This window comes from Ovis canadensis, chromosome 12 (assembly GCF_042477335.2).
Source record: "Ovis canadensis isolate MfBH-ARS-UI-01 breed Bighorn chromosome 12, ARS-UI_OviCan_v2, whole genome shotgun sequence".
Lineage (NCBI taxonomy): Eukaryota > Metazoa > Chordata > Mammalia > Artiodactyla > Bovidae > Ovis > Ovis canadensis.
In genome coordinates, this window is record NC_091256.1 from 90686793 (window position 1) to 90714464 (window position 27672).

At 54.4% G+C, this 27672-nt stretch overlaps 2 protein-coding genes and 2 long non-coding RNA genes across 14 annotated transcripts; 2 read left to right on the forward strand and 2 right to left on the reverse strand.

Moving 5' to 3' along the window:
• Positions 1-273: 273 nt before the first annotated feature.
• On the reverse strand, positions 274-5228 carry LOC138416207 (uncharacterized). The gene is made up of 2 exons (XR_011247588.1): positions 4759-5228; positions 274-3995 (listed from the first exon to the last, which is right to left on the reverse strand). It is a non-coding gene; the product is annotated as an uncharacterized lncRNA (long non-coding RNA).
• CYB5R1 (cytochrome b5 reductase 1) lies at positions 4309-9492 on the forward strand. The gene is made up of 9 exons (XM_069545020.1): positions 4309-4384; positions 4690-4839; positions 4953-5025; positions 5517-5623; positions 5843-5972; positions 6609-6692; positions 7788-7873; positions 8306-8405; positions 8707-9492. The coding sequence occupies exons 1-9, from the start codon at positions 4370-4372 to the stop codon at positions 8877-8879; spliced, it is 918 nt and encodes a 305-aa protein (XP_069401121.1). The 5' UTR covers positions 4309-4369; the 3' UTR covers positions 8880-9492.
• Positions 6855-25924, reverse strand: LOC138416209 (uncharacterized). Its single transcript, XR_011247590.1, has 2 exons — positions 25300-25924; positions 6855-8033 (listed from the first exon to the last, which is right to left on the reverse strand). It is a non-coding gene; the product is annotated as an uncharacterized lncRNA (long non-coding RNA).
• On the forward strand, positions 14049-27427 carry ADIPOR1 (adiponectin receptor 1). 11 transcript variants are annotated; one of them, XM_069545014.1, is made up of 11 exons: positions 14420-14526; positions 18840-18965; positions 19836-20245; positions 20586-20724; positions 21344-21577; positions 22592-22708; positions 23334-23505; positions 23891-24077; positions 24912-25099; positions 26110-26303; positions 26604-27427. In XM_069545014.1, exons 5-11 carry the CDS (start codon positions 21437-21439, stop codon positions 26730-26732), a joined length of 1128 nt encoding a protein of 375 aa, XP_069401115.1. In that variant the 5' UTR covers positions 14420-14526; positions 18840-18965; positions 19836-20245; positions 20586-20724; positions 21344-21436; the 3' UTR covers positions 26733-27427. The 11 variants fall into 11 exon arrangements, with proteins under 11 accessions (XP_069401110.1, XP_069401120.1, XP_069401111.1 ...); XM_069545013.1 differs by lacking the exon at positions 20586-20724 and adding an exon at positions 20780-20898; XM_069545015.1 differs by having other exon boundaries at positions 19836-20222.
• Positions 27428-27672: the final 245 nt, after the last annotated feature.

The window sequence follows — 27672 nt, forward strand, 5'->3', positions numbered from 1 at the left end:
TTGGGTGAATTTCTATTTAAAATTTTGATAAGGCTTTTTTTCAGCTGACAGAAACCCTTTTTGCATTAGCCTGGTAATTCTTCCTTACCTTGAAATCTTGCTGTTGCTTTCAATCAGATGCTATATGTATTTTGTTCAGCTTTTCTAGTTGTCTGAAATAAGAAGTTTCAAATTACCTGATTGCTATTATAAAAAAAAAAACTTTTAAGTACGACTTGAAAAGAGCTTCAAGATACAACCATTAAATGAAAATACTCAGGCTTCATTACAATATTTTCAATACAGAATTTATTAATTTATGCAAAATATCTATACGTTTCTATTCAGTATAATCACAAATAAACTACCGAAGATTTTGCTACTGGCAGTTTGTCTGACTATGAACCCTTACATTGAACAGGACTTCCCTGGTGATCCAGTGGTTAGAAATCAGGGGACACAGGTTTGATCCATGGTCCGGGAAGATCTCACATGCCTAGGAGCCACGAAGCCCGCGCAGCCTGGAGCCTGTGCCCCACATGGGGAGAGCACCGCCACTAGAGGAGTCCTGCCCACTGCAACCAGAGGAAGCCTGAGCGCAGGCAGAGACCCAGCGCAGCCGGAAAGGAACAGATGCAGAAACTCTTCCAACAAAATGAAACAACTCAACATACCAGATGCAACACTTAAAAGCTGCTGTCATGTGTACTCAGTCCAGTTCACTTGCTCAGTCGCGTCTGACTCTGTGACCACACGGACCGCAGCACACCAGGCTTTCCTGTCCATCACCAACTCCCGGAGCTTGCTCAGACTCATGTCCATTGGGTTGGTGATTACTGGGATGAAAACAATATCTGAAATTCTCAGAGACCAAATAATTAAACAAAAATGGGACTCCAGATAGGTAAACAACGACTTAAGCTGGTTTCGCCCTGAGGGAATCAAGTGTCTGTGATAGTAGGCGGGCGGGGGGCAGGCGACGAGTAAAGGACAGGATCTCAAGGTGCGGGGGGCAATCAGCTAAGCCTCAGCACCAGGAGCCCACATTCAACACGAAAAGCTGGAAACACGCCTGAAAACCGACCAGGCGGCCGCTCAGCAAGTCCAGACGACTGCAGAGACACTCCAAGGCCTCTGGCAGCACAGTTAGCTTCTAACCCACCTGGTTTCCAAATTAATGACAAAAAGAAAGATTTTTAAACCCATACTTTAAAAATAAACACATATTTCTAAATAATTCATAAGCTAAAGAGAAATCATTATGGAAGCTAGAATATATTTACAGCTGAATCATAATGGAATTACTAATAGGAAAACTTGGGTCATGCAGTTAATCCTGTTCCAGAAGGAAATTTACAGTCTTACATGAAAACAAGTGAGACTAATAAGTAAAATAAACGAGACTAAAAATTAAAAAGGTAAGCATCCATCATAAGAATTTAGTAAAAATAGAAGAAAAAAAACAATGAAAATATAAGGCAGGATGTCTTCAATATAGGCCAAATTTAACACCATATGAAGAAGCATCATAAAGAGAAAGAAAAGGCAAGCTATGCAGCGGGAGTATTGTTAACACGTAACAGACGAAGAATATCCACCCAGAAGTATATGAAGAACAAGTAGAAATCAGTGAGAAAAAGACAGGCAACCCCATGGGCCGAAAACCTCAACAAGGAACCGTGCAAATGAGGAAGGGTTTCACAAGAAGGTCCTCTCACTTTTCCTCGAAGAACTGCAAATAAACATCAGAACGTCTGAGTTAGGAAGTACCGCACGTTGGAAAGAATGTACGAGGGTTGGTAAACTGCCGCCAACCTTTCGTTTGTGGACCAAACACAGCCCACGGACTGCTTCACCAACACAGCTGTATCGGAGCACAGCCATAATCGCTTTTCTACACGCTGCCTGGGACTGCTGTCATGCTGCAAGGCCAGAGCTGGATAGCAGTGACGGATACTCTATAGTTCACAAAATCTAGAACATTTACTGTCTGGCTCTCTAGACAAAGTGTTTGTCAGCCTCTGATGTAGAGAAGCAAGAATTCTCCTCTCTGCTAGTGGAAGGGCAAACCACCACAACTGCTTTAGAAGACTGTTTGCAGAATCCACTGCCTCTAACACCGAACACCTAACGATGGGGCAATTCCGTTCCTGCGCACACACTCAACAGAGACCCAAGCGCCTGTGCCCCAGAAGACATGGAGGACAGTGCATATAGCAGCATCATTTGTGACGGCCCCAAATTGGAGGCCACCCAAATGGGCATCAGTAGTAGAACAGGTAGGTATTGATAAATTTGATCCAATCATACAACGGAACACTAATCAGTAATGAAAATGAATAAACTATGATCACAACAATACAGATAAATCTCACAAACACCACAATGCAAAAAAGAAGTTAGATACAAAAGACCACATACTGTATGACCCCATTAATACAAATTCCTAAAGGACCGCGAAACCAGCAGTCCCCCCGCCATGTCATTTGAGGCTGATAGCCAAGTCTTACCAACTATGGAAGCTTCTCCCACCAGTCACTTTGCTCAAAGGAGAAGCCCAGCAGAATCACCTAAGAGGAAAATCAATGGGACACAGAGACAATCAGTGTCCTTCAGAGTCGCTGAAGGTATGAGGGCTTTGATGGAGAAGGGAGGTCATGTCAGGAGGGAGGGAGTTAGGGAGCTCTTCTGAGCCTGGAGTTTCACCACCCATTGTCCAGTCTAGTGAAGGCGGTTCTGAGGGGCTGGATGGCGGGGGATGGGCGGGAATCGGGTGACTTATTTTGTGGGGAGCCTGGCGGTCAGTGTTCACCACCTGAGCTGGTGTCCTTTGGGTCACTTGGGAGTGTGTCTCTGTGTCTAGCTCCAGATTGGAGCGTCTGGCCGCCACTCCGCCCTCCTCCACCAGAACAGGTCTCTGAGTGCTTTTCTGTGGGGTCTGGAAGGGGTTGAGTACCAGTTTATCTGAGGGGTTCTGGTAATGCTGGATGAGGATCGACCATCTGTTTTTGTGAATAAAATTTCACTAGAAAGCAGTTACTTTTATTCATTTGTGTATTATCTGTGGTTGCTTTCATGCTACAGCAGCAAAGTAGAAGAGTTGCTACACAGCCTCTATGCCACCGAAATATTTACTGTCTGACCAAGCAGAAAAAGGGTGCCGACTCAGACCCACACAGAGGGAAGACCAAGTGAAGATACGGTGAGAAGACGGGCATCTGCAAGCAAGGGATTAAGCCTCGGGAGAAATCCAGGGCAAACGCCACTCCAGTTGGGAACTGCGCGTTAGAGAGAATGGCCATCCTGGCCAACGTGTGCTCCAGGCTGTCAGCATCTGTGTCTGACTCCTCCTGCCCCAGGCTACTCCTGCCAGCAGAGCTCAGCTGTAATCCCGAACCGAGCATCAGTACTGTCTGCTGAGTCACTGCAGCAACTGATGCCTGTTGAGAGCTTTGCTCTGTGACAGGCCACACGCTAAGTACATTACATGTCTCACTTGGGTCTCACATCAGCCTATGTACTAGACAGACAATAACACACATCCATCTGTAGACAGGAATCACAGAGAGGCTGAGTAAGCTGTCCAGGTTCTGATTCAGTTTCGTCTACCCCCAAAGCCAGGTCTTTGGCCCTGGAGGCAGGAGAACCCAGATCCCGGTAAGAAGCTTGTGCTCAGTCCTGTCCGACTCTTTTGTGGCCCTATCGACTGCAGTCCACCAGGATCCTCTGTCCATGGAATCTTCCAGGCAAAAATACTGGAGTGGGTTGCCCTTTCCTCCTCCCAGGCATCCTCCTGGCCCAGGGATGGAACCCGCATCTCCTGCATTGGCAGGCGATTTTTGACCACTGAGCCACCCAGCAAGCTGGAGAATCTTGACCTGGACCCAAAGTGAGCTCCTGAATGAGCCTGATGGCCGGGTGCGAGCAAAACCAGTCACGGAAGCAGACAACGAAGTTGCCCCTGTCATTCCTGAGGAGACTCGGCCAGGCTGTGGATCCTCCGGTTGAAATTCTGCCTGTTGAGAAACCAAGGTGACTACACAACCCTTAGTTACTGGCAGGCCCTCCTGCTCTTCTTTGAGCCTGACTCTCGCTGAGCATCTGCACGCTTGAGATTCCCAGCTCCTGCAGGGTATGTGTCTACGTTTGACAGAACTCTGCCTGTTGGAGCCGAAGCGGTCCAAGCGGCCACCGACCGAAAGCTGAGGAGGAGGGGCTGGAGGGGCAGCCCCTCCGGGTAGGGCTCCTGGGTCTGGGGGAAAGGGGTGGAGCGCCGGTGGCCCCGCCCATCTGCCCCGCCCACATTCCCCGCCCACCCCGCCCCCTCCCTCCTCGCGGCGCATTGTGGGATCCGGCGGCCGGCTGCGCGGCGAGCTCCGCGGTTCTCGTCATGGGGCTGCAGCCGGTAAGACCCTCGCTCTGTACCCCGCGCCGGGGGACTCGGTCCCCTTTGGGACCCGGCACTCAGGTCCGGACCAGGGGCTGTCGCCGCCGGCCCCGCCCAGCAGGGCTTCACGTCCTCCCCGGATGCCGGGGTCCCGGGGCCGCACGCTCGGGCTGGGGGCCCCACCCAGGCTGCCCCCGGGCCTCGGCTGGCCCCTGGGCCGGAGTCCGGGCTAGCCCTCCTGGGGCGCAGGTCGCCGGGGCCCGTCCCCGCCCGCGCCCTGGGCTCTTCCCCAGCGCGGCTGTCACTGCCCCCTCTGCCTGCAGAGCCCGGTCCTGCTGGCCTCCCTGGGCGTGGGGCTGCTGACGCTGGTCGGCGTGGCTCTGGGCGCCTACCTGGTGCGGAGGTCCCGCCGGCCGCCAGTCACGCTCCTGGACCCCAATGAGAAGTACCGGCTGCGACTGCTAGACAAGACTGTGAGTTGTGGAGTAGGGGCGGGGCCGGAGCTCCGCTAGACCGTGGCTGGGGTGCCCGGGAGCCTTGGCCGCACCAGACCTGCCTGGTGAGACGCTTGTCATCTGTCCTCCAGACCGTGAATCACAACACCAAGAGGTTCCGCTTTGCCCTGCCCACGGCTCACCACGTTCTGGGGCTGCCTGTGGGTAAGAAGGATGGCGTGGGCTCCTGTCCCTGGTGCCCTGACAGGGTGGCTCCCCTCCTGGGGTCTCCTGCACCGCATTCCTCCCTTCCGCTGCCTTTGCGCTCTGTCCCCCTTTCCCCTCCAGGCTGCGTGGTGCCCTGGGCCACTCTGGGCGTGGCTTCGGTGCCCCCAGACATCTTCAGCACTCAACACTTCCCCTCCTTCCTGCAGGATTTGAGCAAATACTGCTCCTGAGCAAACTCTGCCCTTCTCCCCATTGCCCAGACCCTCAGCTCTCCAGTAAAGTCCTGGCAGTCACTGATAAGAGTTTCTGCAGAGGGCAGCTTTTGAAGGGTCCAGCTAGGGCCTCAAAGGGTTGAATCCTCCCTGCCTGGTAGCTCACGGGGACCCCGGTAGGGAGCAAGATGCTCTTCTCCTCTCAGACCTCCCAGAGTGTTCTGAAAGGTAGCCGGAGTGCAGCCGGTCCACATGTAGCTCTCACGTGGTCCCCAGGCAAACATGTCTACCTCTCTGCCCGGATCGACGGCAGCCTGGTCATCAGGCCGTACACTCCCATCACCAGCGATGAGGACCAGGGCTACGTGGATCTTGTCATCAAGGTAAGAGGGTCAGAAGGAGCCTCCAGAGCCCTTATCCTCCTCCCTCTGAGCTTTGTAGAAACTTCCAAAATGTGTTGGGTAGGAGGAGGTGCATGTTCTTTGTGGACGTGAGGACACAGCCCTGGTGTCATCCCTGCCCAGCTTCAGGAAGGTTCTGTCACCGGGGGACTCAGAAGCCAGGGACATTCAAATAAAGTTCTTTCCGTTCTGTCGAATCAGGTCTATCTGAAGGGCGTGCACCCCAAATTTCCTGAGGGAGGGAAGATGTCTCAGTACCTGGATAGCCTGAAGATTGGGGACATGGTGGAGTTTCGGGGGCCAAGTGGGCTGCTCACTTACGCGGGAAAAGGTAACGGCCCACCCCCGCAACTCTGGTGCCCACGGACCTCTCTGTGGAGTGCGGCTCTGTGTGTGCGTGCACGGGGGTGAGGCCCGCCTGCCCCGCCTGTGGACACAGCCCCGGTCTTAGACACAGGCGTCTTCCGCAGCCCCATGTGCCCGAGGCCAGTCCCGCATCCGCACAGTTCAGCCGCCCTGACAGCTGTGGGGATGGCTGACAAAGGCGTGCTGCTCCCGCTCTGCCTCAGACACTCACTCCCAGGCCAGGCTGCAGAGAGCCAGGGCTGACGATGGCGTCTGCCCTTCCCACGGGGACAGCGGGTGCGTTAGGCATCCGGGGCGCTGGTCTGGGCCCCTGAGGAGGTCGAGTCCCACCTGGCCCCATGCCTGTTGCCCTCTCCAGGGAGCGGCCCTCTGCGGGAGCCAGCTAATGACTCCCTGTTGCTCATCACGTGGGACAGACAGTCCTGGCCTGATTGTCCCGCAAATGTCTCGTTGTCAGGGCTGGCCCAACACCGCCGCCCCAGGATCGGATTCCACAGCAGCTGCTGAGCTGGCCTGGGCCGTGTTTCCGACTCTGCATTTGTTTTCTTGCTTCGCTGAACTGACTTTGTTCTTTCTCCCATCTCTCTGCTTAACCTCTCAGGGAAGTTTAACATCCAGACCAACAAAAAGGCTCCACCAGAAGCCCGTGTGGCCAGGAACCTGGGAATGATTGCCGGAGGCACAGGTGCATGGCCCCAGGGCTGCCCTCTCCCTCCCTCCATTGTGACCGTGGCCGTGACAGCTCCGGGTGCCCCTCAGAAGGTTTGGTAATCATGGCCAAACTGGGGGGTCCCCAGCAGTGCCTAGAGCCCCCTGGGTGCTGCAAAGCAAAGTCATAACCAGGCAGAAGCCCTCCCAGAATTTATTTCTAACTGACAGTATGAGGTGGGCTCTCCCAAGACCTCAGATTGAATGAACCTAATAAATCTGGGGTGAGACCAGAGAAGCCGCTAGGAATAGGACAGCGGAGAAGAAAGAAAACTAGCATTGGACGTTTGCCTGCGGCAGACACTGTGCTCATCTCTCTGTATGTGTCTGTGACGTAGGTATGAGCCTTCCCTTTTTAGGGATGAGAAAACGGAGGTTCAGAGAGGTTGAACGCTTTCCGCGCATAGCTGGAGGCAGGGTCAGTGTGCAGCTCTGCCCAGTTCCAAAGCTCAGGCACTTAACCTGCAAGTCCAGGGTTCTAGGACCCTCATCATGGAGTCAGTAGGTGCTTACAGTCATTTGGGATATCAAGCCCTACCCTCCAGCGGACTTCAGGAGAGTCCTGGATTGGTTCTTTAGAAGGATTTCAACAACATGAGGGCTTCCCTTGTGGCTCAGCTGGTAAAGAATCTGCCTGCAATGTGGGAGACCTGGGTTCAATCCCTGGGTTGGGAAGATCCCCCTGGAGAAGGGAAGGGCTACCCACTCCAGTATTCTGGCCTGGAGAATTCTGTGGACTATATATATAGCCCATGGGGTTGAAAAGAGTCGGACATGACTGAGCGACTTTCACTTTGAGTTTTTTTTTTTCAACAACATGAACTTATGTGAACACTGAGCACCTGATCCCAAGTCACCTACCAGATAGGAAATTTAGTGAGTCTGGGATAAAGGGCACATCCGTCCAGAAATGTTGGTGCTATGGAGTCACAGGAGAAGCACAGAGAATTAGAACATGAAGGAAAGCAGAGTGAAGGGCTGAGTGAGTAGAATTAAGCTGATTGGGTCAGGCAGTTCACAGGCAGGAATGGGAAGTGGGCCCTGTGTCTCACCGTGGGGTGTCTGTGCGCAGGAATCACTCCAATGCTGCAGCTGATCCGGGCCATCCTGAAAGACCCCGAAGATCCTACCCAGTGCTCTCTGCTGTTTGCCAATCAGGTTGCTTCGCTCTTCTCAGTCCTGGGATTCCAGCTGCTGTGTGGGAAGGGTGGTCCTAGTGGGCGCACTGGCCCAGCCTCTGCCCAGGGCCCCACTGGGGTGGAGGGTCCTCCCCACAGTGAGCAGGACAGAGCACTGAGCCAGATTCCTTCCCTGGCCCCTGAGGAAGGAGAAGGAGAAAACATTTGCAGAGTGCAGAGACTGGCTCCTTGAGTGTCCTGTTACACAGTCCATCTTCATTCCTTTTATTGAGTCAGTAAAGGCTCCTTCCCTCTCCTTCCTTTCATCCTAACTCCCTCAAAGCCTTGCTTATACCCTTGAACTTCTGCTTGCCTTTTCTTTCCTGGTTGGAGAGTTGTTATAGCAGAGAACTTTTTATGTTTCAGAATCTGAGAAGGTTCCTAAAGACTTTGCTTCTCCACTTCATTTCAGACTGAAAAGGACATAATCTTACGAGAGGACTTGGAGGAGCTGCAGGCCCAACACCCCAACCGCTTTAAGCTCTGGTTCACCCTGGATCACCCCCCAGAAGGTGCCGTCCCCATTGCTGGGCGTCGCAGATCAGGGCTCCCCCTCCCGTGGGTTCTGGTCTCAGTGAAGCCCGCTGATGCTGCCAGCCTCCGGGTGCATGGACTCAGTGCTCCCCTGGACCCTTCCCTGCGGTTCCTGTTGACCGGGGGTGGCAGGGCTTGCTGTCCCACTGACCATTGGTGCTGCTGCACCTGGAGGCCTTCTGAGGAGCCAGTCCAGACTGTGCAGAGCACCCGCCCCTGCCCACACTGCCCCCGCGGCCAGCGCAGCTCTGGAAGGTGGCGCTCTCCTCTCCCATGCAGGTTGGGCCTACAGCAAGGGCTTTGTCTCTGCGGACATGATCCGGGAGCGCCTGCCCGCCCCCGGGGAGGACACGCTGCTGCTGCTCTGTGGACCACCCCCGATGGTGCAGCAGGCCTGCCACCCTAGCCTGGACAAACTGGGCTACTCGCCGAAGATGCGCTTCACCTACTGAGCCTCCCGCACTCCCCTGCCCTGTGGCTGCCCCCTGCCCCCAGCCAGCACCCAAAGGCCATAAGCCCTGGACGCCCTTCCCGACAGTATCAGCCTGTTTGCCTTACTCAGAGCTCAGGTCTGGGTGGTCCCTGCAGGAACAACATCCTTATAGCCATGGAAGATGGCCCAGGCCGAGTCTTCCCCTGGAAGGCCCCCAGTCTCCCTGTGATGACATGCAAGTCAGGCTCCTGGAGCAGACTCTCCCATGAGTCGGAGAGAAGGAAGCGGGCACAGCTGTTCCCAGACTGGCTGGTTCCTCGATGGCATCGCAGTCTTTGTGGTGAAAGAACCCTGTGTAATGGGTTTCATTTAATATTTGGTGCTTAACCCATAGCAGACTGTGAATGGGGGTGGGGGTGCAGACTTACAGACCTTGTCTTCTAGAGACAAGGGAGGGGAGGAAATGGTCTCCTCAGCCTCAGAGAAAGGAATCTGAACTGTGTCGGGTGTCTGTCTCGCTCTGGACCTGCCGAGGCTGGAGGGAGGGGGCTGCCCCTGGTCTGAGACTGCTACTGCGGCAGAAACCTCTGGCTTATGCAAATAAATGGGCGCAGGCCCTGGGGTTCACCTAAGAGGCTGTTGTGTCTGGGGTCCTTGTTTCCAAGGCGCTTCATGCTGAGAATGTGAGGAGGAACTGTTTCCCAGCATAGAATTTTCTTCAGGTCTTCCACTGAACCTCGGAGTGGTTGTGCCCTGGCTGAAACGTGAGCTGTCCCCAAAGTCCACACTCCTCTCAGCAGCTGTCTCAGCAAAGCCAGAAGTGCAGGGTTTCCCTGGAGACGCCTCAGGAGGATGAAGGAGAATATAAGTGAGAGGGAAGCTTTTGGAGCCCTCACAGTGGTCCTGGGTTTGGCCGCTCCTGCTCTCCTGCCTTCTCTTGGCCCTTCACTGTATTTATTCTTCAGGGTGCCTGGCAAATAAGTCAAAGTATTGTCTTTCTATTTGGAAGAGAAGCTTTGGTCCTTTAAAAAGTAACCTGACCTCACCAGCCCTGGCCAGACTGGCTGGTGCCTGGACAGAGTTCCCTGGACCCATCTGTCCTGACTGCCCTTTTCCTGTTCCAGCAACTGGGCCCAGTCCACTCCCTCTAGGCATCACAGCAGGGTCCCTCCCTCTTCAGATCCTCTGTTAGTCACACTGGCACAGAACAATGCATCAGGACAGGAGGAAGGTTGGCATTGTTTTTCTGCATGGAACTGTGTATGACTTCTTCTGGGGCCCCAGAAAGAATGGCTGTGGGCCCCCCAGGGTAGAGCCAGTACTGAATTGCTCCTGGGGTCCCTTCAGGCATGTCTGATCAGTTGCCATGTGTATGTACTGGGCTCTGTGAGCACTTGGACACCTAACCACCAAAGAGGAAAATCTTGCTTAGGATTGTTGGGCTCAGAGAGTGAAGCACCCCAGCAGAGAGAATTCCCTACACAGAAGCTCATTCCTTGTCTCGCACAGGTTTCTGTCTTATCCACTCAGTATACAAACATTAAGGACTTCCATGCACCAAGCCCTGTGCTAGGTCCTGAGGGTTCACTGTTCTTAGACCCCAAACAACTCATAGTCTAGAGGAAGACAATGATAAATAACTGCAACACGGTGAGCACTATGGAACAGATAGAAGGTGCAGACGGTAAGAGTTTGGAAAAGATTCTGAGAGGAAGAGAAGGACGCTTTTTAGTTAACAGCAGTTAACTGCAGTAGCAGGCATTGTGCTAAATGTTCAGTCTCTCAGTTGTGTCTGACTCTGTGACCCCATGGACTACAGCACACCAGGCCTCCCTGTCCATCACCAATTCCCAGAGTTTACTCAAACTCATGTCCATCAAGGCAGTGATGCCATCAACCATCTCATCCTCTGTTCTCCCCTTCTCCCGCTTCAATCTTTCCCAGCATCAGGGTCTTTTCAAATGAGTCAGTTCTTCGCGTCAGGTGGCCAAACTATTAGAGTTTCAGCTTCAGCATCAGTCCGTCCAGTGAAATTCAGGACTGATTTCCTTTAGGATGGACTGGTTTGATCTTGTAGTCCAAGGGACTCTCAAGAGTCTTCTCCAACACCACAGTTCAAAAGCATCGATTCTTCAGCGCTCAGCTTTCTTTATAGTCCAACTCTCACATTCATACCTGACTAATGGAAAAACCATAGCCTTGACTAGATGGGCCTTTGTTGACAAAGTAATGTCTCTGCTTTTTAATATGCTGTCTAGGTTGGTCATAACTTTTCTTCCAAGGGGCAAGTGCCTTTTAATTTCAAGGCTGCAGTCACCATCTGCAGTGATTTTGGAGCCCAAAATAAAGTCTGTCACTTTCCCCATCTATTTGCCATGAAGTGATGGGACCAGATGCCATGATCTTAGTTTTCTGATGAGCTTTAAACCAACTTTTTCACTCTCCTCTTTCACTTTCATCAAGAGGCTCTTTAGTTCTTCAGTTTCTGCCATAAGGATGGTATCATCTGCATATCAGAGATTATTGATATTTCTCCTGGCAATCTTGATTCTAGCTTGTGCTTCATCCAATCCTGCATTTCTCATGATGTACTCTGCATATAAGTTAAATAAGCAGGGTGACAATATACAGCCTTGACGTACTCCTTTTCCTATTTGGAACAAGTTGTTCCATGTCCAGTTCTGTTGCTTCTTGACATGCATGCAGATTTCTCAGGAGGCAGGTCAGGTGTTCTGGTATTCCCATCTCTTGAAGAATTTTCCACAGTTTGTTGTGATCCACACAGTCGAAGGCTTTGGCATAATCAATAAAGCAGAAATAGATGTTTTTTCTGGAACCCTCTTGCTTTTTTGATGATCCAATGGATGTTGACAATTTGATCTCTGGTTCCTCTGCCTTTTCTAAGTCCAGCCTGAATATCTGGAAGTTCACGGTTCACATACTGATGAAGCCTGGCTTGGAGAATTTTGAGCATTACTTTACTAGCATGTGAGATGAGTGCAATTGTGCAGTAGTCTGAGCATTCTTTGGCATTGCCTTTCTTTGGAATTGGAATGAAAACTGACCTTTTCCAGTCCTGTGGCCACTGCTGAGTTTTCCAAATTTGCTGCCATATGGAATATAGGACTTTCACAGCATCATCTTTCAGGATTTGAAATAGCTCAGCTAAAATTCCATCACTTCCACTAGCTTTGTTTGTAGTGATGCTTCCAAAGGCCCACTTGACTTCACATTCCAGGATGTCTGGCTCTAGGTGAGTGATCACACCATAGTAATTATCTGGGTCTTGAAGATCTTTTTTGTATAGTTCTTCTGTGTATTCTTGCCACCTCTTCTTAATATCTTCAGCTTCTGTTAGGTCCATACCATTTCTGTCCTTTATCGAGCCCATCTCTGCATGAAATGTTCCCTTGATATCTCTAATTTTCTTGAAGAGATCTCTAGTCTTTCCCAGTCTATTGTTTTCCTCCATTTCTTTGCACTGATCACTGAGGAAGGCTTTTTTTCATCTCTCCTTGCTATTCTTTGGAACTCTGCATTCAAATGGAGATATCTTTCCTTTACTCTTTTGCTTTCGCTTCTCTCCTTTTCTCTGCTATTTGTAAAGCCTCCTCAGACAACCATTTTGCCTTTTTGCATTTCTCTTTTCTTGGGGATTGTCTTGATCACTACCTCCTGTACAATGTCACTAACCTCTGTCCATAGTTTTTCAGGCACTCTATCAGATCTAATCCCTTGAATCTATTTGTCATTTCCACTGTATAATTGTAAGGGATTTGATCATGATCATGGTGTAACTGAATCCTTATGATAATCCTGAGTCTGGGAGCCAGGACATGTAGGAAGTCACATAGCTGGTCAGTGGCTGGCAGAGCCTGAGTATGAACCTAGGATTGTCTTGGTCCAAAGCAAACCAGAACTGGGCATTGTAAGTTGCTTGGATCTTTTGGCAGAGAATGACAGGGTGGGTGTTCCAACAGAAGGATCGGTGTGTACAAAAGCCTGAAGGACAGAAGAGAAGTTCATGTTGGAGAACTCGGCAAGTTCATTGAAGCCCAAATGCCAGAGGGCAAGTGGAGGCAGGTGAGGCCTGAGAGTGGGTGAGAGCCTTTAATGCCAAGCTGAGAGCAAACTTCTGTGGACAGCAGCCATTTCTGAGGGTTTTATACAGTGGACAGCACATGGTAACTAAGATTTGTGAAGCATTTATGATTTGCCAAGCATCAAGCCAAAAACCTGCATAAATTGTCTCAATCCTGACAAAGAGCCTATGAAACAGCACTGTTTTATTCCTATTTTTCAGACGAGGTATTTATCATGGAGGGTTCAAAAACGTGCTCAAGGTCAGAGGCTAGCTAGTGATGGAAGCCTGGGTCTATGTGATTTCAGACCCTACAGTTTTAACCAGCACCTGGAGAATTATTCCCACTGCCCTGAAGCATCCGCTCAGTTCAGTTCAGTCGCTCAGTCATGTCCAACTCTTTGCTATCCCATGGACTGAAGCACGCCAGGATTCCCTGTCCATCACCAACTCCCACAGCTTGCTCAAACTCACATCCATTGAGTCGGCTCTTCTCATTGGAAAAGCCCCTGAAACATCAGGATTATAATAAACCACCCTGTCTCTGCATCTTGAATAGACTGGTCACTTACCAGCCTTGTGACAAATGAGGTGTCATGCCCCCAGATGGCGGCTGCGGCACTCTGCGGTCCCCATCCAGCCTCAGCCGGAGCCCGGGCCAGAGCAGGGAGTCCGCGAGAAAGGCCAGCCAATGCGTCGCCGCTATTCCTGACCAGGAACCTGCTGGCCTCGTGCCTCACACGCGTGGGGCGCTCAGTAAATATGTGCAGAAAGGAGGGGCCATGAGGTTGAAGAAGAAGGATTAAGAAGTGCCCAGCCTAGAGGACAGGTTTGGGACAGGAAATTCAGCATTGCTGGCAATCCACTCCAGTACTCTTGCCTGGAAAATTCCACGGACAGAGGAGCCTGGTAGGATATAGTCCATGGGGTCGCGAAGAGTCGGACGCGACTGAGCGACTTCACTTCACTCGCAGGGCTCAGTCTAATTCCCAGAAATTCCTTCCTCGAAGGGAGCACAGGTTAGCAACTTGGAGGGTGTGGTTCCCGCGAGGCTTTGCGAGGGAAGGTTTACGATTGGAGCAGAGCGAGGGGGCGGGGCCCGTGAGCGGGAGGCGGGGCCGAGGGGAGCGGACCTGCGATTGGGACTTGAGGCGCTGTCGTACGGCGGGGGGCGGGGCCGCCGGGAGGGGCGGGGCCGAGGGGCGGGCCTGTGGTCCGGACTGCGGAAAGATTGCGGGACAGAGGAGTCTAGGGGTGCTGCCGGCCATGGGGTCGCAGGGTGAGACACGATTTAGCGGCTGAACAACAACGAAGATCACCGGGCTAGAGCGGGCGGGGTCAGGTGGGGGGCGGGGCCGTCCTGGGGGCGGGTCCAAGGGGCCGGCCTGTGATTGGGCTTCGCGAGAGCCGGGAGCCGAACGTCTGAGAGGACGTGACGCTCTCGCGGAGGTGACGCCCTGCGGTTGCGCGCCCCTTCCGGCCCCGGGAGGGCGCAGAAGATCCGGGCCGCTCGGCCGCAGGCCGCCTCCAGCGACGCGGGATGTAGCGCCGGTGCCGCGGCCCCCAGCACAGCCCCCCGCCCGCCGTAAGTTCCCCTGGGTTCGGTGGCGAGCAGGCCGGAGGGCGGGGATCGGCCAGAGGGCGGGCTCCCCATAGGAGTCTCGGCGCGGGCCTGAGGCAGCTGCCGTAGGGCTGGACCGCCCGGGCGTCCCCAGGGCCCCCGGACCCCCGCTCGGGGCCGGCCGCTCCTCCAGCCTCAACGCGTCAGCTGTCCGCGTTCCCGGCCCCTCCCGTGCGAGTCGCGTCCCCCGCTGTCAACAGCCGCCGTGGCGGCCGTACCCACCAGTCGCCAGGGTGAGACGTCGGGCTTCAGGCTCCGGCTCAGGGCCGCCAGGCCGGAGCTGAGCCTGGTCCCAAGACCGCGCGAGGCGAGCGCCGAGGGGCTGCGGGCCTGAGGCTCGGAGCGGCCGTCCGGCGGGGAGCCCCCGCCTTCGGCAGCCCGAGGAGCCCCGCGGTTACTAGACCGTGACAGTGCCCCCACCTTGGCGGCGGGGAAGGGGAGGCTGGTGGACAGTTGGCCTGTGTGTAAGGTGGCCCTAAATGCTGCAATGTGAGCGAAATCTAAAGTACTTTGGGGAAAAAGGAAATTTTATTCCCTCAGAAATCTCTCATAGGTGCCATCCTGTTTGAGGTTTTTGGTCAAGCCTTCAGTTTTTAATGGAATAGATGTTTCCTCTCGGTTTCAGGCGCTACGCAGGCGAGTGGGAAACGGACAAGGCGAATTTCATTTAGGGAGCTTCAGGTGTCGGAGGAGCAACAGGAGGCCTGCAGAGTGCTTTGCTAGGTTAATCTGGCGTTTCCCCCAAGGAGGGAGAAGACACAGCAGGGAAAGGATGTATAGGCTCCCGGCTTGAATCAAGCGAGCACTGGACTGACTGGCTCTCTCTGAAGTGAAGGGGCTCTGGGGTCTGTTTACGGCTGTTTGCTAAGACCTAGGCTTGCATCGCCTCTTGTGGCGCAGCTGCTGCTGCTGCTGTTTGGTAGTGTCCACGCAGTGCTGGGATTCAGGCGGGGCGCTGACACACGGATTGCCGCCGTGGGATTTCTTCACCCCAGGAGTAACTTCCGTGTACTTGGGGCATCAGTTTTAAGGACTGGTGTGTTGCCTGTAAGCAGCCATCTTAGGGCAGGTCTCCCCGAAACTGTACCTAATTGTTGAGTAGAATCTGAAAGCATTCTGTTCTCAGGGGCCAAGAAACTATCCGATGCCCAGGGGATAAACAGAAATTTTAAGCAACTATTTTGCCTGCAGGTTGAAAGTTCAGACAGGGCACACCCTTCCCAGTAGGCCCCTGGTTGCTAATGGATAAAGTGCACTGCGGATTTCAGCTTTTAGACTGTCCTCAGCTTCTTAAGTCTGGCCTCACATTGCCTTTCCAAGATTTCCTTGTGGAAAGTGGATTATTCACTGCCCTGGGGTCTCTGTTCTTTTGAGCCTGCCCAGGTTCACAGCACTACCCTCAGGAATGCTTTGATCCTATCTTTACCTATCAAAATCCTTTCTTAAAATCTTCCACAAAACCTTTCCCGATGTTCCAGCTCAAACTGAGCTTCCTCCTGAATTCCTCCAGCGCTTATGGCGTTTAGCCTTGTAGCGGTGCTAGGAGACAAATGAGTTGCTGCCTCCTCTTAACATCGAGGCCAGGCTCCTCTCTGCCTTGTCTCTGCAGCCACAACGCCACGCTTCTTTGTGGACAGTAAAGAATTTTCCCTTCTTTCTAGGCCAATAAGTCTGTTGTTTATTTCCCTAAGAAATCTCCTTGGCTTCTTTAATATAAAGCCAGAAAGGAACTGTTTGACACACTTGGAACACAACCCCACCTACTGGTGATCATACTGGTGAACTAAGTGAAGTAGTGAAAGTCACTCAGTCCTGTGTGACTCTTTGCGACCCTATGGACTACAAGTCCAAGGAATTCTCTAGACCAGAATACTGGAGTGGTAGACTTTCCCTTCTCCAGGAGATCTTCCCAACCCAGGGACTGAACCCAGGTCTCCCACATTGCAGGCGGATTCTTTACCGCCTGAGCTACCAGGGAAAACCGAAGCCATCTCTACATGCAGAGGTTTCATCAGTACTGGTGCGGTGTTTTCTGGTGCTGGTATCCATCAGAGTTGTTAGGTTTTGCCCTTAATGTCCATTCGTCCCTCATGTTGCCCACTGGACTGTGTTCCTTTCACTATTTTCAAGGTGAATTGCCTTTTCCTGCTCAGAAATGTTGGGGGCATGGTTACTGTGTATGAAGTTTTAGCTGTCTTAGATTGAATAGATCCTTGAAAGTGCCCTCGAGGCAAACTGAGTGATTCGCTTTTAGACATGTACCTCGTTTACTTGTTTCATCTGGGCTCTCACAGTATACAGTGACCATATAATGTGTTAATGTACTTAAAAGCCAGGTATTAAAATCAAGGGCTGGTATGAAACGCGTTCCCATTCCTGTTTACTTTACCTTGTGTTATGGCATTTGGAAAGCTTACCTGTCTGTTTGGGATTCAAAAAAGACCTATTTCTGTTGAGATAGCTTTACCTGGAGAAGAGCTACAAAGAAAGTTAGATTCTGGGTTTTCATTGCAGACTCTTAAGTCAGTGACACTTGTACTTAAATAGGAAAGCTGAGGCTCCACTGTTGTAATTCAGCAGTTTTCAAACGTAAGCCTTTGCCTTGACTCGTTTCCCCCAGCAGCGCTACGCAGCCACCTTCCCTGACAGAGCGGCAGAGACGACTGTGTTCTCTGTCCTTACTGCTTGGACTCGTCTTGTTTTGGGCTCCCTGGTGGCTCAGTGGTAAAGAATCTTCCTTGGAGAAGGAAATGGCAGCCCGCTCCAGTACTCTTGCCTGGAGAATCCCAGGGACAGCAGAGCCTGGTGGGCTGCCGTCTATGGGGTCACACAGAGTCGGACACGACTGAAGCAATGCAGCAGCAGCATAGAAATCACGGTTGCTTGGCTCAATCTTTCTGCTGATGAGGACAAGCCCACCGAATGTGAATGGACATTGGGGTCGTGGCGTTTTCTGCCTGTTGCTGGGACTGCATCTGTGCAGCGATCTAACAGCAAACTGGTCCTTGATGTGTGTGCTTTACCGAAAAAAACTCTGCCTACATCGTTCAAAAGGAAAGAAAAAAAGAATCCTCCTGCAGTGCAGATGTGGATTTGATCCCTGGATCAGGAAGATCCGCTGGAGGAGGGAATGGCCACCCACTCCAGCGTTCTTGCCTGGAGAATCCCATGGACAGAGGAGCCTGGAGGGCTCCAGTCCATGACGTTGCAGAGTCAGACACAACAGAACAAGTCTAGCTTTACTGTGAGAGTCAGGTAGGCGTAAGAAGGAGCTTAACTTGTGGAACCTCCAAGGGCTCAGGGACCCTAGATTAAAAATTTCTAGAAGTTCTGTGCCTTTGACTCCTGAGAAGGAGTGTACTATAATGTGAAAACCTTGTGAACTGGTTCACAAAATAACGTCTCCAAAAGTGTGAGGGAAATAAACTCACCAACAAAGGCTGGCAACTAAGAATCAGTGCTTCCCCAAGTTTGGCACCAGGTAATCTTGTTCATAGGAGCACAGGCAGCCCCTGCCCCCACAGCCCTGCCCTCCAGTGTCACAGGGCTATCCAGCGGGAGAGCTTAGTGGCAAAGATGTATTAACTTGAAGTAAAGAAATCCCATCAAAAATGCACTCAGTGGAGTTTGGCCCAGTTATAACTCCTTCATTGGATGTGGCGATTTTGAGGAGAAAGGTGTCTCCTCTAGAACATATAAGGACAGGAAGGTTTGTGAGGGCCTCCCTGGCGACTCAGTGGTAAAGAATCCACCTGCCAACGCGGGAGACACAGGTTCAAGAAGACCTCTCACGCCAGGGAGCAGCGAAGTCCGGGCACCACGACTATTGAGCCTGCGCCCGAGCTGGGAGCTGCGACCACCGCAGCCGCAGCCAGCAGCTACTGAACCCGCGTGGCCTAGAGCCTGCACCGGCAGCCCGAGGGGAGCCCCTGCTCGTCGCAGCTGGAGAAAGCCCGCGCAGCAAGAGACCCAGCACAGCCGTAAATAAAATTAATCTTTAAAAAATTTTAAGAAACCCATGAAATATTAAAAAATCAGAAGCAAAGCTTGTGGGACAGTGAAGCCCAGCTGGCTCTGAGTGCCCAGAGTCCGTCCTCAGGCCCCAGGGGCTGGCGCTGGCGCGGCACAGCGGGCGCCGAAAGGCTCGCCTGTCCCAGTTGTCGGCCGTCTGTGAGAGGCCCACCCTGCCAAGTAGACTTTCAGGTTCTAGCATTACTTGCTTTTCTTTCTTACCAGACCTCCACCCCCTCTCTCCCTTCCTGTCCCTGTGTTGGTAGTTTAGAAGACCCCGCTGGACGGTGGACTCTGCTCACTATGGTGACATGACCTCCGCTGAGCGTCGTCGTCTGTTCTTTGATGCGTGGCGATGTGTCTTGTGTGATGAGCTGTAACGTGCCTGGCTTGTGAGTTACCGGGTGCCTGTCAGAGTTAGTGACTCTGGGTCTAGAGATAATGCTGGGGGTGGGGTGTGGGAGCCAAAGGGGCTCAGAAGCAACAGAAGATGGTTTCGACTGAACGAGCAAAGCCTTTGAAGATTGCCACAAGACCGAGGTCCTCCTAGGAGGACGCTGGGCTTGAGGGCGTGAGAGCGTCAGACCCAGTGAGGAAGTTAGGAAGTGCGCCAGGCTGGAGTCCGCGCCTGCTCTCTGGCCTTGACTGCCCATCGTATAATGTGTATCATTCTCACCCCCACTGGTGAGTCAGGCCCACAGCACTCACCTGCACCGGGGGTGCGCCACCCTAGCCCAGGTTTCTCCCGCGCTTTCCTGCTGGAGCAGTGGCGCTGCCCCTGGTTCTGCACGTGCCGCGGGTGGCCTCATGCCACCGGGCTACAGGCTCCTTCAGGACAGCGACTTGCGTGACTTGGGGTTTTGCACAGTGCCTTAAAGCACCTCGGGGCGCCGGCACTAAGTGCACTTGTTAAGTATTCTGGGGGGGTGTTGGCTGCTCTGGGGATGGAGACAGAGAGCAGCCCAGAGGCACAAGCGCGGAACGCCTTAGCTAGCGGGTCACATGCTTGCTGGTGGGAATGCTGCCTCCGTCATTCTTCCACCGATTCTGAAATACAGGTTCTGACCACAATCAGGGACATGCATAAATTAGTGATCTGTGTGGCACCGCATCCCAGAACCTGAGAAAATGTCTATTTCTGACCCTAGTGGCCGCCTCTCAAGTACTGGACTCCAGCTGAGTGTATTCCCCTTCTCATCCTTGTCTGGGGTGCCCAGAGCTATCTGTGTTTTCACTGCAGTGTCACTTGTTTCTTCTTAAAGCTGTTTGTCCGGGATTACTTCAGTTTGAGGAAATGTGTCTTTGTGGTCAGCCTATTGAAAGAGATTGCCCAGTGTTTCTGCTCACGTGGGCCGCCTGTCTCCTGAGGGTTTCGTGGGCCTCTGGCTTCCTGCTCTCCAGGGGCTCAGTCGTTGGCTGTGGCTGTGGGCTGGCATCTTTCCTGGCAGAGTCCTGCATGTGTGGAGGAGGAGCCAGTGCCTGTGTGCCGGCACCAGAGCGGGGTCTGTGGACGGAGGCACGGTCATTTGTTCTCCTGAACCAGCTCTCAGCTGTGCTGATGGCTGAGCCTGGCATGACTGTTTGGAAACTTGCGGGCTGCCCTCACCTGACCACACAGATCCGGTCTTAATCTCTGAGAAGGAATCGAGGTGACTCTCGGGTAGAAGAGCAGGTACACATGGCAAAGGTGGGTGCGCAGCGACCACTGGGGAGGCAGAGCTGCCCCCTCGGGAGCGAGGCTGCGCTGACCGCCCCGATGAAGGAGGTGGCCCCCGAGCTCTGCTTCCTCCCCGGAGGGCAGCTTGCTCCGTGCAGGTGTTACCTGGCCATCTTTGCGCTGCCTGGTGGCTCCCGGGGCTCAGGTGACCAGTGCAGACCAATTCTGGCTGCTGTTGCTGTGAGCAGTGAATTCCTTTGTTGGGAGCGGGGGTCGGAAGTCTTGGGGCACTTTTCCCCTCCTCTTAACGTTCATCTTATCTTCCTGAGGCCTGATTAAAGACTGCCTCCTACAGGGTCTGTCTCTCAGCTCCAGAGCTCTTTGGAGTGGGGCCTAGGTTCTGACCTGTGGTCGCTGGGACAGGCCTGTGCTGAGCTGGTTTGGTGGCAGGGCAAGGCGGGGGCTGCCTCGTGTCTTCAGCCTCCCACGGCCAGGTGAGTTATTGCTGCTGCAAGACAGGGCTGTGAGCAAAGTGTGCTCTCCTCACAGAGCCGGGCAGTGATTCTCCAACAGAAGCAGTAGGCCTTGCAGAGAAGTTAACCCCTGGACCGCCAGTCCACCCTCGGCCCACTTTTGTAGGCGGCGCACACGTTTCAGGGCGTTTGTAGGTAAAGCCCGCTGAGCTCAGTTGGCAGTTGGTTCGCTTCTCAGCCTGGGTGGCCTGTGGTGATTACAGCCAGGCTTCGGCTTCCTCTTTTTGCTGCTCAGTCTCGGAGCCAGGCTTTTCCTGGGCCAGCACTGGGAATCAGGATAAACTTGGCTCACTGAAGGGGCTCCGTGTTTGTGGGAGGGATGTGGGGTGGGTAGCTGTTTTTCTGGGGTGACAGTTTGGTGCAAAACACACAAATCTTTTGAAGCAACTAGGTTTTCAGATTTTAGGATTAGTGAAACCTCAGTAAAGGCTGATGGTACAGAGGAGGAGAGGTGCAGTTAACTGGCCTCTGGGACTGGAGAGGGTATGAGTGGGGGGCTGTCTCTTTCTCAGTATTGACTTCAGAAATGAGACGTCAGAAGGATAAACTGTCAACACCCTGTGTCTGTGTTTGCTTCCAGTGTCCCCATCACAGGGAGCTCTCTGGCCCCTGGGGCCAAGAGACCCCACGCTCTCCCCAGGCTGAAGCCAGAGGGCCCCGAGGTACCATCCTGATGTCGTCTCACAAGGGGCCCGCGGTGGCCCAGGGCAACGGGGCTCCCGCCAGCAACAGGGTGGCCGACACAGTGGAGCTGGCCGAGCTGGGACCCCTGCTCGAGGAGAAGGGCAAGCGGGCGGTCACCAGCCCAACCAAAGTAAGTCATCTCCCTGGTCAGCCTCTCCTGAGACCTGTTGGTCTCCCCAGAGCCACAGCGCCCTGGACTGTCTGTCCTGACGAAGGCAGGAAGCAGTCAGGCCAGGCTCCATATACCATGGAAAATCCCTGCCGATCTGGCCAGCTGGAAGGCTCGTGGGAGGAGCAGGTGCTGCCCCAGGCTGCTGTGGAGGCCGCACCTGGCCGCTTTATCTCATTCTTCAGAGTCCCCAAGGGGCGGAGGGGGGAGATAAGGCCCTGTCCCTGGAGGGGCCTGGCAGGGCCTCTTGTACAGCCAAGTGGGCTTTTCGTTGTGCCTGAGCAAAACCCCAGTAGCATCCCCACTCTGAGGGAGACCAGGGACTCTGTGCCTAGACGGACAGAGGATGAATTTGGTGGGGGATGGGGGGTGTTCCTCTATCACAAGATCTAAGAGGAAGCATCGCAGGAGGAAAACCCGCCCCACGGAGGAACTGCCCTCCCCGCCTCGGCTCTGGAGGTCTCCCCGGAGGCGAGCCCTCTCAGGCCCTCCTGTGCTGCTCCTGTGGAGCCGGCTCTGAGGCCTGGCTTCTCCCGGAGCAGGTGGACACTGTCTGGGCCCCAGGGCCAGTGCACAGGGCACCGATCAGATTGAGAGTCTTAGCGGATCTCTGAGCCTCTGTCTTATTCCTCCTTGTTCAGCGGTCTAAATGAGAAGTGTTTGGGAAACTGGGGGAAGCTGAGGGCCACCGTCTTGGAGACAGAGGTGGGCTGCCAGGGCCTGGGTGCAGGCCTGGGCTGCTGACCCTGCGCCTCAGGTGCTGGCTCCCTTGTCCTCTCCCCTGGGCGCTGTGGCGCGCTCTCCCCCAGCGCTTGTGACGTTGCAAACTCAGGCAGCATCCTGCTTCCGGAGAGCAGACCCGAGGCCTGTGTGTAGGAGAGGCCGGGCAGAGGGCGGCATGGCCTGCCTCTTGGGCGCCGGACGCGTGCGTCCCCAGGCCCTCCAGCGCTGCAGCCGCTCTCCCCTTCCCCACAGGCCGAGGAGGAGCAGGCCTGCCCAGGGCCGCAGGAGGAGGAGGAGGAGGTGCGCGTGCTCACGCTGCCCCTGCAGGCCCACCACGCCATGGAGAAGATGGAGGAGTTCGTGTACAAGGTCCCGTCCCGCGGGGAGGGAGCGGGCTCACCCGCCCGGGGCTGAGGCGGGAGCACTGCACCTTTATCAACACGCTGAACACGCGCTCATGACAAGCTGTGTTATCAGAGCTTGTCATTTCTGAGTGGCGATGAGTAGAAACCGGTAACTGCAAACCTGACACGAAAAGGCCTGTGATTTCCACGGGGGCAGCGTCACGAGTTCCGAGACTAGCCTTGCTCACCGGCTCTCTGGACACTGTCCGCTGTCTTTACGTCCTAGGTTAAGAACTCCTGCTCTGAAAAGTCTCAACACAGTGAGAACTTAGGGGGGACGATGACAGACAGCCGCCAGAGTGTGGGGGGAGCGGTAAACGTGTATTTCTCAGGTAGCTGAGAGGAGGTCCTGCCATCTTCTGACCTGCTCAGCTAAGCACATCCAGATAAGCTTCCTGACACAAGAACAAAGACACTCTAAGCGGGGGTCCGGGGGCAGCCTCGCTCCTGCTATCCTGGTGTCTGCTATCCCCGGGCTGGCCCCCACCGCCTCCCAGGACCCTCTGGAACCCGGCGGATGCTCTCCTGCACGCCGCGTCCTTGGGGAGGCTCGTGGCTCCCAGCCCCGCTAAGAGCGCATGTGGTTGCAGGTCTGGGAGGGCCGCTGGAGGGTCATCCCGTACGACGTGCTCCCGGACTGGCTGAAGGACAATGACTACCTGCTGCACGGCCACCGGCCGCCCATGCCCTCCTTCCGCGCCTGCTTCAAGAGCATCTTCCGCATCCACACGGAGACCGGCAACATCTGGACGCACCTGCTTGGTGAGGCCCCGGGGGACATCGGGCTCGTCTGCTTCCGGCCCGGGAGCTGTGTGGCCTTTGTCCACGGGAAGGAGAAACGCCATTGTCACGATTATGAGGGAGCTGGTGGTGTCTTTACACTGCCGGGGAGCTCGCAGGGCCCCTCATCACTGGTGTGCGGGTGGGGGAGATGTCCGAACGGATGTCCTCTGTGGTCAGAACCGTCCTGGGGCTGGCGGCTCCATCCCGTCAGAGACCCACCGTCTAGAAAGGACACGTCAGCGTTTAGCAGACGCTCTTTTTGGTCTGGGTCTCTGGGTTCCTGCAGCTCAGCCTGTGGCGTCAGGGCTGGCTCAAAGCATCGCCTGTCGCCTTTCTCCTCAGACTCCTCTCTCCCCTGCTGCAGGCTTTGTGCTGTTTCTCTTCCTGGGGATCCTGACCATGCTGAGGCCTAACATGTACTTCATGGCCCCGCTCCAGGAGAAGGTGGTGTTCGGGATGTTCTTCCTGGGAGCGGTGCTCTGCCTCAGCTTCTCCTGGCTCTTCCACACTGTCTACTGTCATTCAGAGAAAGTCTCCCGGACTTTCTCCAAGTGAGTCACAGGGATGGTGGGGAAGAACCACGTGCTGTCCTCACGCCCGTGATCCAGGTGCTGGGGGGTCCTGGCGACTGCAGGGGCTCCTCAAGATTCCCTGATGTTTCATGGGTGTAAGAGGGTCAGGAAGCTTTTCTCTTAAGTCCAACTTGAAAATTCTCACTGCAGCCTCCTCCAGACAGAGCCCGCTGTGGGTAGACGTCATCCCAGCGCAGCGCTGTCCAGAGGCTGCTCTCCCGCACCAAGCGCCCGGCCGTGCCCCCTTCCCGTCAGGGCGCCGCCGCCCACGGGCGCGCCTGCCCACCCGCCGGGAGAGCTTATCAGGAGCCCCAGATGCCCGTCCTCCCCAGCGCTGAGCCTGGGCTTCTGTTTGCTCGTTTTTGTTGTTATTTTTGGTTCTGGAAGTGCTGCTGAGTTGTTCTGTTTTTCTCAGTAACACCAGCAACAAGTAATACGCCTTTATCATTAAAGTCAACTGAAAGAGACTACTACCGCCTTAGTGATGCTCCCACGATAAGGGTTCTGGCTTTAGAACTGTCAGAACTGGGGAATACTCAGAGTCCTTGCTGTATGGAAGCTGGGGCCTGGCTGGACTGTGATGGATGCATCTCCTGGCTGCGTGTCTGTGAGGGGGTGTGGCTGTTGACAGCCTGGGCAAAGGGGTGCCTTTCAAACGTGCCCCAAACAGTGCCTGACCGTGTGGGGGTTTGAGTCAGGACACAGGCCGGACCGCGTGGTGAGTGGGGGCCCTGGTCGGCCTGAGGGCAGTAGAGCCCGGCCGCCCCGCCCCGCGGCCCGCCCACCGGCCACCCCGCCCCGCGGCTCTTTCAGGCTGGACTATTCGGGGATCGCGCTGCTGATCATGGGCAGCTTCGTGCCCTGGCTCTACTACTCCTTCTACTGCTCGCCGCAGCCGCGGCTCATCTACCTCTCCATCGTCTGCGTCCTGGGCATCTCCGCCATCATCGTGGCGCAGTGGGACCGGTTCGCCACGCCCAAGCACCGGCAGACGCGAGCAGGTGGGTCGCAAGGCAGGGCGCCCGTGGGTGTCTAGACCGTGAGCCTAAGGGGCCAGCCCTGGGCCCCCACCCAGACCCTGACCTGTGTTTAGAACTTTAGAAACAGCATGAATTCTCAAAGCTCGGTCCCCCGGCAAGTTTCATACTGTTTCAGCGAAATGGCAACAGTACAGTAATTAAAGTGCAGAAAAGACTCTTACCTCTGGTTTGAGGAAGTTACGAAGCGAAGCGTACAAAGCACAGTCTCTAGCTCAGCGGGAGTTCTTTTCCTAAGGGAATGAAAGGCGTGGCTTGGTAGAGAAAGCGCCTAGAGCCCGAGCCGTGTTGAGGGACAGGGTCGCTGTTAGCAGGAGCCCCTTCCTGGTGTCTTGTCCAGACTCCAGCTTTACTGCAGCCACACGTCAATTACCACTGTCTCCAGTCCCTAGAGACTTAACATCGCTGTGGTTTAACCCTCGTTTAAGAGAGTTAACTATTCATCGAGCACCAGCCAATGGTGCCTCACCCAGGGCGTCTGCAGAGGTGAAGCGGAGCCCTGCCCGGCGGCCGTGGGCAGGGGCCTGGTGTGGAGGGGCGCCATCTGCTCTTTATCTGATGGCTTCTCACTGGGGTCTGTCTCCTCAGGAGGTCAGACTCCTATTCCTTAAGTCCTCTGTGCTCTTAATGGCACGCCCATCCTGCTCGTCTCTGGTTGGCACACCACCCGAGGGCTCACCATCTCGGCTTCGTAGCCGAGGCAGCCATCAGAGTTCTGACGCACATGATTGCCTGGGTTGCTCAACAGATAACAGAGAACACACGATGTTTGTTCTTGGCGCTCCATAGGAGGGAACGGCTGTGTCAGCACTTACCCAGCCTCCTTCCCACTCTGGACGCTGAAGCAGCATCTGATGATGGCTCTCCATCTTGTGCAAAATTTCCTGAACACGTGCTGTTCACCAGGAAGTAACTTGTATCAGCAGGGCAGCAGGGCCGTCCCTGTGCCTGACACGCTCCATCCATCTGCTCAGGGGTGTTCCTGGGGCTTGGCTTGAGCGGCGTCGTGCCTACCATGCACTTCACGATCGCGGAGGGCTTCGTCAAGGCCACCACGGTGGGCCAGATGGGCTGGTTCTTCCTCATGGCTGTGATGTACATCACTGGAGCCGGCCTCTATGCCGCACGCATTCCTGAGCGCTTCTTCCCTGGAAAATTCGACATATGGGTAAGAAACGACTCTTTGCAGGGCTGTGGTGGTGGGTCTGCCCGAAGGTGGAGGTCGGGGTCAGAGGCAAAGACAGACATGGGCAGGTGGTGTCTGGGGTGACGCGTGTCCCTGCTCATGCTGGTGCATGTGGGTGAGTGAATCCCTGACAGGACTTACACGTTTTTTTTCTCCTACAACAAACGTATCGGTTTTATGGTGCAGGAAATTTTGCGGAGGAACTAGGAGAGGCGAGTGCCTCCTCTCGCTTCCCTCAGGTCTCCCTGCCATTGCCCTGAAGCTTCTCTCTTGTCCCTGCAGTTCCAGTCTCATCAGATCTTCCATGTCCTGGTGGTGGCGGCCGCCTTCGTCCACTTCTACGGCGTCTCCAACCTGCAGGAGTTCCGATACGGCCTGGAAGGGGGCTGTACTGATGACTCCCTCCTCTGAGCTGCCCCCAGGGGTGCAGGAGGAACTTCCCAAGTGCTTTTAAAATAACTTCTATGCTGAAGTGAGAGGAAGAGTCTGAGTTGTCTGTTTCTAGAAGAAACCTCTTAGAGAATTCAGTACCAACCAAGCTTCAGCCCACTTCACACTCACTGGGCAATAAACTCCATTCCCTCGCTGAGAAAGGTGGGGGAGGGCAGGTGCAGCCACCCTGCCCCCAGCCGCCCCCTCCCAGAGATGGGGCTGGGAAGCTCACGGTGAGATCTGACCCCTCCTCGCTCCATTCTGGGGAAAAGCGATGGACTGGGACTCCTCAGAGATTCCGTTTCTGGAAGAAACTGTCCCTCCCTCACCCCTGTCCTGACTTTGTAACCTGGCTTATAACAGGCCGTCCGTTTTTGTAGCACACTTTTCAAAAACAATTATAGCCTGGTCCCATCTTTCTAGGGCCTGGGCCCGCTCACACGGCAGGAAGAACAAGCCACCGACTTCTACGCAGCCCGGCTAATCATGGGAGTGTGTCCAGGCTTCAGATAACTTGAGTTTTAATTTTTTCTTGGCAGAGTAATGTAAAAAGTGGGGAAAGATATTTAATATTTAATACTAAGCTTTAAAAAGAAACCTGCTATCATTGCTATGTATCTTGATGCAAAGACTATGATGATAATAAAGTACAGAAGACACTTGGCATTCTGTAACCTGTGTGGTCTCCGCTCTTCGCATGTAACTCCAGAGGACTGAAGCCAGCGGAGTCGGTCCAGATTCTGCTGAGGCTCCAGTCTGAATCCCAGGTGCTTGGCTGGCGTGGGCGGCCGGTGCACGAGCCTAGCTGACCCCAGGCCTGCTCCTCCAGGCCACTTTGCCCGTCTCTCCTGGCGACACGGACGCGCCCTGACACCATCAGTGTGCTGCAGCAGCCTCCCGTGACCAGAAGATGCCTGAG